Below are 12959 nucleotides of genomic sequence, written 5' to 3' on the forward strand. Positions count from 1 at the left end.
CACCTCCACCCCGAGTGGTGGCAAAAATAACAATTGTCCCCCAGGGAAATGAAGCTCATCGCTATGGTAACTAATGAAGGTTGCATCATTCTAGGGCACATTCTTAAAAGCCTGGATTTCGACATGGGTAGACGCCCCGTCTTATTTTACCCAGTAGCTTAGCAACCTGTGGTCTCCTGGTTGTCACCACCTCCAATCTTCCCTCTTCCTTCAAAAAAGTGACCTATATAGATGGTTTTTTATTGTGGGCACTGTGAATTTGGTTCAGTCTTAGGTATGTTTATAGTGACCTTATTTTCTGGACCAAAAAATTAGGACACGTGCGGGTTCTGAGAAGTAAAGGGCTTTCCTCCTACCTCCCTGGCAGCCCTCACTGAGGTCTTCAGGGATCTTTTTTGGTTCTGCATCGCTTACCTTTTGGTGTTACTCATGGCTTTGTCTTTAGCCCTCTTCTTTTTCTTCACTGATGACTTACCTACTGCTTGTGTGTAGTGACTCCCAGATCTTAATTTTTCAGCTCAGGTCTCGCACTGGACTGCAGGCAGGCAGTAGTAGGTAGTTCACTAATTCAGTCTGCAGGTTCAGCAAGTTCAAGATGAAGTCAGCATTGCCCCCCACAGGAATCACTTACTGAAGAATGGCACCACCATTCCCACAGCACCCCACCTCCGGGGCCAGCCCCAAAGGACAGCCGCCGGGGCCAGGTGCTTGTACAGCGTTTCCTGGGTGGTGTGTGCGCTCAGTGTGTGTCTGTGCAACCCCATGAACTAGAGCCCACCAGGCTCCTCTGTCCATGGCATTTCCCAGGCAAGAACACTGGGGTGAGTGGCCATGCCCTTCTCCAGGGGATCTTCCCCACCCAGTGTTTCTGACCTCCTCTCTCGTCCAAGGCCTCCTCCTTCTTTGCTTGTTGTTCTGACCACATCCTCCAATGTGGTTACTTTAGGGTAACCAGGCTTCTCCAGTCTTCTCCTGAACAAACAAAAATATTTGGAGTTTGTGGCCGGCTGCTCACCCTCCATCAGCTTCCCAGCATCCTCAAAGTAAGAATCCAGACTCTTGAGGGTGGCAGAGCCCTCGGAAGCTTCACCCGCCGTCCCCTGACCCAGCTCTGTCGTCAGAGTGAGATGCTTGCGATGCTCCTGGAGCAGTGCACGGGCCTCTCCCTCCCGTGACTCTTAGTGCACAGCTGGCGTTTGTTTGTTTTTGTGCCTTTCATGTACTAGCCCCTTTTGTTGTTGTTGTTCAGTAGCTAAGTCGTGTCTGACTCTTTGCGACCCCATGGACTATAGCACGCCACATTCCTCTGTCCCCGACTATCCCCTGGAGTTTGCTCAAATTCAGGTCCGTCTCACCCTCTACCACCGCCTTCTCCTTTTGCCTTCAGCATCAGGGTCTTTTCCAATGAGGCGGCCCTTCATATCAGGTGGCTAAAGCATTGAAACACCAGCTCTAGCAACAGTCCTTCCAGTGAATTATTCAGGGTTTATTTCCTTTAGGATTGACTGGTTTGATCTCCTTGCTGTCCAAGGGCCTCTCAAGAGTCTTCTCTCCAGCACCATAGTTTGAAAGTATCAATTCTTTAGCACTTAGCCTTGTTTTTGGACTAACTCTCACATCCGTACAGGTTTTTAATAAAATGATTGTTGAATGAATTAATGATCAAAAAGTCAGTGATTGGACTTCCCTGGTGGTCCAGTGGTTAAAATTCCTCCTGCCAATGCAGGGGACTCGGGTTCCATCCCTGGTCTAGGAAGATCCCACATGCTGCGAAGCAACTAAGCCCACGCGCCTAGAGCCTGTTCTTTGCAACAAGCGAAGCCCCCGATTGCCACAATTAGAGAAAGCCCGCCCACGGCAATGAAGACTCAGCAGCACCAAAACTTAAAAAAAAAAAAGAGGTCATTGATTGAATGTATAAGTGCACTTGTGGGGCAGTGGGGCAGAATTCCTAACTTTGAAGATTTTAATAGTTTTAGAAGACGCAAGTTGTTCCCAACCCGGTAGTTCATTGTCCCCGCCAGGATAAGTGGACTTAAAGATGGCTAGAATGTAGAACAGAGGGTATATTCCTGGATAGGATGTGGAAGGGTGGACCTGGTGTGGTGCCTGGCTGTATATCTCTGTATAAACGTGCACACACACACAGACACGTGGGCAGATACAGAGTTCAGCAACCGTGTCCAACTCAACTCCACTGCAGCATCTGAGTATTAGCACTGGTCAAAACAAGAAAGTCAAACAGAAACCTGCAAAAATCTCATAAAGGAAGCACCCCCCCCCCCAACACACACACACACTTGATTGTACCCCTCTGTGTGATCATAATGGCTGCTGACCTGAGGGCTGGCTGTGAGGAGCACACACCTGTCCTGGCTGAGGTTGTAGCTCAGATAGGCGCTGGATTCAGTTCTTTGGAATAACTTGTGGGAGGGTGGGGATGGGAGGCAGCCTGGGAATACCATTCCCTTTCTTATTTCTTTGGAGTATCAGTGGATGCTGGCGCTGAGAAGGAAAGGATTTCTAGTCCCTTCCCATCATCTCAGCACAGTGTACAGATTTTCCGGTGTCAGCCTAACTCAGTTGCTGCCCTTCTGCATGAGTCTGTGCAGGTATAAATAGAGACTTCCTGACTAGGACAGGTGACCAGAGGGAGGAATTTTTGACCGGTCTTTCTTGTATGTCAAATGATGAGCACCAGTTGGGAACCTCACATGGGGCTTGGCCCTGGGGCAGATGCTAAGTAAGATAAAATGTAGTTTCTTCTGACTGTATTTAGAGCTCAGTCATGGAGCCAACCAGCTCTGATGATAGGGGAGTTTTTGATAAATGCACATTTATCTAACATCTATTTTAACCTTCAAAAAAATTTTTTTAGGTCTAAGGAATAATATTTCAGGACCATATTTTAAAGTAATTTTTACTTGTTGAAATGTGGTCAGCTATGTCCAGGGTATTTTCAAAATAGCCCAGCTGTTCAACTGACTGAGCCCCATTGGGGGGGCCTTATCTTGCTAGTTTTGAGATGAGCAGTGCTTCTCCCCAGTGTGTTTCTGCCTACTGCTGAGAACTTGGGGGAGAAGAGGCTAGGGGAAAACAGGACGTGGCAAAGTGGCCTGGGCCGTGCTGTGTTGGTTTTCTTCTTCACCCCAAGACTTTGCGTGGGCGACAAATGCAGTTTCTCTGCATTTCAGCAGGTCATGCGTTTTTCTTCTCCAGGACACTGACCTCTACTGGTTTAACTCTGACTCTTAATCAACAGCTGTTACTTCTTAAATTTTTTTTTTTTTTCAAAGAAAAAAGTTTTTGTGTTGCTTTTAAAATATAATTTGCAAAAAAATGAGCACTTGACTTACAGGCTTTGTATAGTGGAATTTACATTTATCTAAGAAATTTTGAGCCTTCCAAATTGTGCTTTTGACCTCTGGGATGCAGTGTCCTTTTTTCCTTTTTAAACTGCTGTTACAACTCTGAATATAAGAGAACAGGTGTTTTTATAGCATTTTATTTTTAGATTGTAAAATTTGTCAGTTATCAGATACATGTTCAGGTAAGGAAGCTAACATGTTAATATTTAGTGAAGACAACACAGAGTTTAAAATAACTGCATCCGCTCACTAGTTATGGGTAAATCACTTAAGCTGTGTTGGGCTTATACTTTTGTCTCTAAAGGATGGTTTCTGTTTCATAGGGCTTTGCAATGATTAAATGTATATGCAAAGTGTTTGAGGGGCTGTTATTTCTGTAGAAATGTTTGTTACTGTTATTCAAATTAAAGCTAATATTATCCTGCCACCTTTTTTGACTTGTACAGGTATTTTAAAAAATCTGTAACCAAGTCTGTGCTAATTGTGTTGATTTGATGTGTACCTTTTTTTAACTAAGATTTTTAGGAACACTGTTACTTTAAAAACAAAAATGTGTGTGTGTTTATATATTTTTAAAATAATTTATGCTTCTGAAAGACCACTGGTTCAGCTAACATTAGACTAGTGTAACAGCCTTTGTGCACATAGTGTAGATGCTGCTGTGGACTTAAATATTCATAACCTAAAAGTTGAGAGTTATGTTTTATTTGGTGGGCATGTTTAGGACTTCAAGCCCAGGAGACAGCATTTCAAGTAACCCTGAGAGAACAGCTCCAAGGAGGCAGGGGAGCAACCAGCTTACAGAGAAATTTTACAATAAAGGCAGATAGTCTGAACATCAGATGATGATTGTTAATGAGAGAAAACCAGATATCCCAGGTTAACAAATTTAGCCCTTTTCTACGTATGGGAACATGCAGAGTCGGGGCTCACTGAAATCATTCCTTTGATAGGCATCTTGGCTATCGGGAGTCAGTATCCTGTGTCTTCACATCCTGAGCTTCCTCAAGGCTCACGGTGGGGAATGGCTACAATCTGATGTCTGATAGATGGCAGGTATTGTTTCCTTCCTGAGTTCCCTCAGGGCTCAACCAGCTCACCGTCAGTAGTGGCAGCAATTGCTAATGGCTGTGGCATCCTTGTTTACTGATTTAGCAGGAAGTTATTGACTATGCCAAAGCCTTTGACTGTGTGGATCACAACAAACTGTGGAAAATTCTGAAAGAGATGGGAATACCAGACCACCTGACCTGCCTCTTGAGAAATCTGTATGCAGGTCAGACAGCAACAGTTAGAACTGGACATGGAACAACAGACTGGTTCCAAATAGGGAAAGGAGTATGTCAGGGCTGTATATTGTCACCTTGCCAGTTTAACTTCTATGCAGAGTACATCATGCGAAATGCCGGCCTGGATGAAGCACAAGCTGGAATCAAGATTGCCGGGAGAAATATCAATAACCTCAGTATGCAGATGATACCACCCTTATGGCAGAAAATGAAGAGGAACTAAAGAGCCTCTTGATGAAAGTGAAAGAGGAGAGTGAAAAAGTTGGCTTAAAGCTCAACATTCAGAAAACGAAGATCATGGTATCCGGTCTCATCACTTCCTGGCAAATAGATGTGGCAGCAGTGGAAACAGTGTCAGACTTTATTTTTCTGGGCTCCAAAATCACTGCAGTTGGTGATTGCAGCCGTGAAATAAAAAGACGCTTGCTCCTTGGAAGATAAGTTATGACCAACCTAGATAGCATATTAAAAAGCAGAGACATTACTTTGCCAACAAAGGTCCGGCTAATCAAAGCTATGGTTTTTCCAGTAGTCGTGTATGGATGTGAAAGTTGGACTATAAAGAAAGCTGAGCGCCGAAGAATTGATGCTTTTGAACTGTGGTGTTGGAGAAGACTCTTGAAAGTCCCCTGGACTGCAAGGAGCTCCAATCAGTCCATCCTAAAGGAAATCAGTCCTGAATATTCATTGGAAGGACTGGTGCTGAAGCTGAAGCTCCAATACTTTGGCCACCTGATGTGAAGAACTGACTCATTTGAAAAGGCCCTGATGTTGGGAAAGATTGATGGTGAGAAAAGAAGGGCATGACAGAGGATGAGATGGTTGGATGGCATCACCAACTCAATGAACATAAGTTTGAGTAAACTCTGGGAGTTGGTGATGGACAGGGAGGCCTGGAGTCCTGCAATCCATGGGGTCGCAAAGAGTCCATGACATGACTGAGCAACTGAACTGAACTGATTCCATTTCTCAGGCTTCCCAGGTGGCACTATCGGTAAAGAACCTGCCTGCCAATGCAGGAGGCGTAAGAGACATGGGTTTGATCCCTGAGTTGGGAAGATCCCCTGGAGGAGGAAATGGCAACCCACCCCAGTATTCTTGGCTGGAGAATCCCACGGGCAGAGGAACCTGGAGGACTACAGTTCATAGGATCGCAAAGAGTCAGATGCAACTGAAGCGACTTAGCACCTAGCACCACCACCATTCCCATTTCTCAGTGCCTTTATCTGTAACCCACATGAAAGAAGCTGCTCCGTGTGTAATCGAAACTCAGATGATCTGTAGTAACTTTAAACTCAGTATATTGAAGTGAAACTTGCCTTGTTTTCCTGCCGTCCTCTCCCCTGCCGCCCGCCGTTTGTTAGGGAGCAGCTCTGCACAGCGTAGTGGTGTCTGAAGGTGGATGCCTGGTTCACCCTGGGGCTCTGTGCAGCCCATGACATTTGTGAAAGCGTTTATCTCAGATTAAGACTTGAACCTGGCCAAAACCCACAGTCTTCCAACTGAGATCACTTACCTGATTTAAGGAGATAATGAAGCTCAGGTCCTTGATGTCTCATTGCAGAAAGAATTCAGTGGGAGACGAAGCGATAGGTAAGAAGTAGATTTATGTAGAGAGAAACACACTCTATGGACAGAGTTGGGCCACCTCAGAAGGCAAGAGTGGCCTCGAAATGTGGTGTGGTTAGCTTTTATGGGCTGAGTGATTTCATCAACTAATGAATGGGAGGGTTATTCCAACTATTTTGGGGAAGGGGTGAAGATTTCCAGGAATTGGGCCACTGCTTACTTTTTGGGTTTTGATGATTGGCCTCGAAACTGTCATGATGCTTATGGGCGTGTCATTCAGCGGGCTGATGTGTTACAACGAGCATGCTATACTGAGGACCTAGGTCTAGTGGAAGTCACCTCTTCCCCAAATCTAATCAGTTTCTGTCATGTCCTCAGGGTATGTAATTCTGTTAAAGGTTATGACCTACCCCCTTCCCTCCTGTTTCATTAATAATCATACCCACCTCTTGAGATTCCCTTGGGCAACAAGATCTAACCAGTCAATCCTAAAGGAAATTAGCTCTGAAAATTAACTAGAAGAGCAACTAAAGAGCCTCTTGATGAAAGTGAAAGAGGAGAGTGAAAAAGTTGACTTAAAACTCAACGTTCAGAAAACTAAGATCATACCATCTGGTCCCATCACTTCATGGCAAATAGATAGGGAAACAGTGAGAGGCTTTATTTTTGGGGGCTCCAAAATCTGCAGATGGTGACTGCAGCCATGAAATTAAAAGATGCTTACTCCTTGGAAGAAAAGCTATGACCAACCTAGACAGCATATTAAAAAGCAGAGACATACTTTGCCAACAAAGGTCAAAGCTCAAAGCTCAAAGCTAGAGGTCGCAAAGAGTCTCGACTTGCACGACTGAGCGACTGAACTAAACTGATTCACTGAAAGGACTGATGCTGAAGCTGAAGCTCCAATCCTTTGGCCACCTGATGCAAAGAGCTGACTCATTGGAAAAGACCCTGATGCTGGGCTAGGTTGAGAGCAGGAGAAGGGGACGACAGAGGACGAGATGGTTGGATGGCATCACCGACTCAATGGACATGAGTTTGAGTAAACTCTGGGAGATAGTGAAAGGACGGGGAAGCCTGGTGTGCTGCAGTCCATGGGATCGCAGAGTCAGCCACGACTGAGTGACTGAACAACCAAGAAATGTCTCAGGATAACCAGCTTGTTGGGAATCTGGATGCCAGATTCTTTTACAGAACCGAGAGAGAAGTGGTGAGGAACCAACGTCAAGAGGTGGAATAGAGAGGGAGAGTCAGTAAGGAAGTAAAGTAAAAAGGGCCATTGGTTTTTCAAATCATCTCAGAATGGCCAGCGTTTGTAAGAGGTGTGTTAATCTCCTCTTTTCATAGGTGGACAGGGTCCGATTATCTCCCTGTGAGCTGATCAAAGGACTTTAGTTAAACACTTAGGTAGAGGGGCAGGGTCCTCTGAGGCAGGCTCTTGCCTGTAATAACAACAGCAATGAAAAGCAAGTGAAAGAAATAGCTCCAACTGGTTCTTTGGTTCCAGTTGGTCTTCCAGTTGGTTCTTCTCTGCAACATAACCACTGGACAGCCAGGGAACTCCCTCATGCTTATTTTCTAATGAGGGAGTCAATTGTGATTGAGCAGGACTCTATGGGGCCTTCCCAGGACAGAACCCTGCCCTGTTCCTCTCTGAAATACTTCGATGATAATATCTGGTACATACATCGTGAGTTTTTTTTAATAGATGTGAAAACTCCCACCAAATGGAGGATGTTACCTGCTCGATGGCCATGGGCTCATAACCCACGTAACCGCGTTCTATGCATAATGGTTTGCATCTGCTAACCCCAAACTCCCAGTCTGCCCCTCCCTCACTTCCCCTCCGCCTTAGCAAACACAGGTCTAGAAACGGAATGCTTTAAATAATTATAATGTGGTAACGGAAAGTCACAATCCCCCTCTTTTCTAGAGATTGCTGTTGTTACTTGTTGAATGGTGCAGTTGTCTATTCAGTGACTTTTCCAAGCTCTTTCTGCAAAGACTGTATTTCTTGTTGCATGTGATCATTGAAATTTCTGTTCTTCTATCTCTGAGGTCAACCAGTGATTTCATTAAGGAGAAAAAGGTCTTCCTTCCCTTTAAATTCTTTTGGCAAACACTGCCCTGGAAAGCCCTTCAGACCTAGAGATCTGAGAGAAAGGCCAGTTTCTTCTCTACTCCCTCAGTGAACCACTTGGCAAATTAAAACACACATCCCCCAGATTTGAAGGACTGGGTTCCAGCACCCTGGTACCTGCAAGCCACTCTGTGAAACACGAGCCGCAGTCCCCACAGCTACCTGCTATTTGAATGGGGCATGCATGATGGCAGCTGCAAGTAAGATGTGGCATTTACTGCCACAAGCCTGCTTCTTCATCAGGCATTCCCACGGATGCTGCAAGTGTCTAACTAGACTTCATAATTCTGAAACAGTGATTCTGACAGTTCTTCCCAGCTCCATAACTGATTTGGTACAGGGACTGATTCTTGGAACTTCCTGTTATACCGTTTTCCATGACGGCACTCTTTTATTTATTCTTGTTGAGATAATAGTCTCCATATTAAAATGTATTGGTGTAATTATGAAAAGAATTTAAGTGAAGGCTGATTAGGTGTATAAATAATGTATGTATTGAATTATTTATTAGGAATTATTTTCCATTACACCTGTCCATCTCACAGATTGGCTGGTTGACCGAAAAGATGGAATTCTACAAGTATAGGTAGTCGTGTCCTGGTATATCGCTACATCGACTCTTGTGGCTACACAGAGAAAATGGCACGTCCTTGTTGTGTCTGTAGTTAAGTCTTTTCCTCCTGTTGGGTGACCCACTGATTAACTGGGGAAGAAATCCAATACAGTTTAAAACTTAGTCTAAGGTAATGACTTAAATAGTCTATTTAGATGTTGTCTGGTTCTCTCTGAGATAAAAGTGCTCAGTGTCCGCCTTTTACCCTGGGATGGTGCAAGGGTATGGGGTGAGAGTTGTGGTGTATATGCTCTCCTGGCAGCCACGGGCACTGTTCATTTCCCTTGGTTTGATGTTGGCTACTTCCTCTGGTCTCTGGGGCAGTATCCCTTTACCTCCTAGTTGTGTTGGCCTTGTGGGTGGGTGCTGGTGTAACCTGTGGTAGGGCCTTTCTGGTTGATAAGAACCTGGCAGTATCCCCTGACAGCATCATTTTCTCTTTGACTCCTCCTCTCCAAGCTCTCCTGGATGTCTTCTTGTTCAGTCACTCAGTCGTGTCCAACTCTTTGTGAGCCCATAGATTGCAGCATGCCAGGCTTCCCGGTCCTTGACAATCTCTTGGAGTTTGGTCAAACTCATGTCCATTGAGTTGATGATGCCATCCAACCATCTCATCCTCTGTCCTGGATGTCTACCATGTGTCCATCTGGCGTGTACCCTTATCCCCCACCTTGTTGCAGGATTACCCGGTTCCCTGGTGGGATCCACAATCAGTCCTCTAGCTCAGTAATCTGAGTCTCAAGAGTTTTATCATTGTTTGACCGTGTTTGGAAAAACCCTCTTTTGAGACAATGGCCTAGCTTGTAAGACTGAATTTACTGGTAAGCCTTCTTTGTGTGTCAGATGTTGCGTATTGCTTCATTATCTCTTCCTGTGTTCTTCCCTAGTAAATCCCAATTACTGCCCAGGGAGATGAATGCTTCCAGCAGACTAGGGCAAAGGCCGTATACTCCAAGAGCAAAACAGCTACAAGGATAATTTTTGAACACTGTCACATGTGGGTATATAAATACATGAGGATAAAATTTAATTATCCTTAAATATTTAATTATAAAACAGTCATATAATTCTAAATATATGCAGCCTTAAATTTAAGGAATATAGTATCTTTAGAAAAGCATAAGTGGTGTGTATGTGCACATATATATAATGTGTGATATATATATATATAGTTAGGATCTATATTGATGTGTTATATAGACATATGTTATAAACAAACGTGATACATATTTATATGTAATATATATTATTTAATTATAGCAATATGACTATGTCATGTACACACACAGAGTTGAGCCTTGAACAATTAGAGGCAGTGATTCTCCGTGCAGTTTAGAATCCGCACATAGGGCTTCCGTGGTGTCTCGGTAAAGAATCCACCTGCCAGTGCAGGAGACGCAGGCGCGATCCTGATTTGGGACAATCCCACATGCCTTGGAGCAGCTATGAGCATGTGCCCTAGAGCCCGGGAACCGCAACTTCTGAAGCCAACATGCCCAGAGCCCATGTTCTGCAGCAAGAGAAGACACCACACTGAGAAGCCTGCACACTGCAATGAGGAGTAGCCCCCACTCGCTGCAGCTGGAGGAAAGCCCGCGCAGCAGTGAAGACCCAGCACAGCCATCAATCAATAAATAGATAAAATTATGTTAAAAATAAAATCTGCACATGACTGTATAGTTGACTTTCTGTACCTGTGGTTCCACATCTGCAGAGTCAACCATTCGTGGCTTGTGTAGTACTGTAGTGCATATTTGATGAAAAACAATCCACTTATAACTAGGCCTGTACAGTTCAAACCTGTGTTGTTGAGGGTCCACTGTATATATATTTAAGACCTCCTATCAACTTTCCCATGACCAAAAATAGTGTGATTTAAACACCCATTTCTTTTGTTGCAGGACTGTTCGTGTGTGGTTAAAGAGAGACAGTGGACAGTACTGGCCAAGCATATACCATGTGATGCCTTGTAAGTATCTGGATCTCTGTCTTTAAGAATCAGACATGGACCCCAACTCCCCTTCCTTCTCAGATTGCCTGCGCTGTGTTCTCTTGAGTAGAGATGCATGAGGGTTGGGATTGTCATTATAATGGAAAGGATTATATCATTTTATATTTATATTTATAATGATATCATTATATCATTTTAGCTCTCTATGTAAAATGAGAAAATTGTTTTGAAACTGACTGTATATACACAGTTTCTGAGTAAGATTTATGGAAGGACTTCAATACCTAGGCTCCCTGGTTACAGTTGTCTCCCTCTCATTTCCAACTTTTTGTTTAACTTTTTTGTAAAGTAGTTCCTTAGACAATTCAAAATTTTGTCCGGTGATTACATTTGTGAAGTAAATTTGTTCTTACATTATTGTTCTATTATTTGTTCAAATTCAGGACATTCAGCATTGAACATTCAGCTCTCAAAAGGATTTGCTGTGGATTGAAATGTTCTAATTAGAAGTCTGTCTCATTTCCCCAAAAGCTCCTATGAGAAATATGTCCTTGCACTGATAAATAGTGAATCTTTCAAATATACTTTTAAAAAAAGATGACTAATTCTTAGATTCTTGAACTGGCAGAAGTTCCCCTGCAGGGAGAGAGCTGTTGCCCGCGCCCCACAACCCCCTCCCCAGATAGGCAATTTCTTTCTTTATCAAACTTAATGAAGTTTGGGTATCTTATTCCATATTTATTTTAGTGTAATTATTTGAATTCATTGTCAGTCATATTGTTAAACGTTTCTCTTACTCCCCTTCCTGCAAACCTTAATTGAAATCAGCATACTAGAAAAATGCCCTGGGCTTGTCGTCTGGGTCTCTGTACCCTCTGGCTTCCTGCAATGTGCGCCTCTTCCCTTGATACCAGCATCCCTGTTTGAGTAGTATATGCCACAGCATACAACCCAGAAAAATTCATGCTGCACTATAGATATGCTAAAGCTTACGCCTCTGGCAAAAGAAGACTGTGATAAGCAACAGTTTTGCGTGTTTATGAACAAATACGTTATTAAGGATGTAATGGATTTCTGTGATTTCAGATTTATCTTTGAGGTTTGCATTTCTTTAGAATTGTAGTGAATAGATGATAACCATGCGGTTGAACCAAGTATCCCACTCTACATTATCAAAAAAGAAACTTATAATTCAGTATAGTAAGTCCCCTATATGGAAATAAGTTCCATCCTGAGAGCCCATTCTCCTAAGTCCAGCAAAGTTAGCCTAGGTACCCAATGAACACAATCGGCTACATAGTACTGTACTGTAATAATAGCTTTATAATACTTTTCATACAAATAATACATGAAAAGCAAACACAAAAAATAAACATTTAATCTTACAGTACAGTACCTTGAAAAGTATAGCAGTATAGTACGACAGCTGGCATAAGGGGGCACGTTCGCATCTTTGAAAACTCAACTTGAAGGTTTCGTATGTAGGGAACTTAACTGTGCTTAGATTCTCACCTTACTGGTTGCGCCTCCAGCAGACGCCACTGCACAGCAAAGACCCAAGGTGAGCTTTCTTCTTAAGTCTTGACAGTGATGAGGCCTTAGGTAAATGGAAAAGGAAAGGAATCCTATGATTGACTTTTTTTTCCCCTTATTTTTAAGTGGTATAACCAGTCACCTATGGCCTTTTTCATCACACTTGACGTAATATCCAGCAGGACGAGCTGGGGAGATTCTGTAGTCCAGCAAGCTGAAGTTGACCCCAGAGTCCTGTAATTTCCATGTGACTCTGAAGACAGGAGAGGCCAATATGGGCAGAGTGACGAGGGCTTGGGGATGGTGCTTAAGGAATCTTGTTGAGATGGGTGTTGATAGGAACCTCATGAAGATGTGGGATCCTAAACAGTTGCTTACCAACCACCCCCAGTCCCCAGTACACATATCCATACACATCTGATGTCACTCTCTAATATTCTCTTTATTCAAATATCACGGAGGATACAGAGAAGCCGCGAGTTGCATGTTTGTGCTT

General features: G+C 43.6%; 1 protein-coding gene across 1 annotated transcript in view; it reads left to right on the plus strand.

Moving 5' to 3' along the window:
* The window catches only part of WDFY2 (WD repeat and FYVE domain containing 2), a 174531-nt gene that overhangs the window by 60457 nt on the left and 101115 nt on the right, over positions 1–12959 (plus strand). The window contains exon 2 of the mRNA XM_068984542.1: positions 10881–10948. Within this exon, the coding sequence (XP_068840643.1) occupies positions 10881–10948 (68 nt within the window). The remainder of the gene's footprint in view (positions 1–10880; positions 10949–12959) is intronic.

This window comes from Capricornis sumatraensis, chromosome 12 (genome assembly GCF_032405125.1).
Source record: "Capricornis sumatraensis isolate serow.1 chromosome 12, serow.2, whole genome shotgun sequence".
NCBI lineage: Eukaryota > Metazoa > Chordata > Mammalia > Artiodactyla > Bovidae > Capricornis > Capricornis sumatraensis.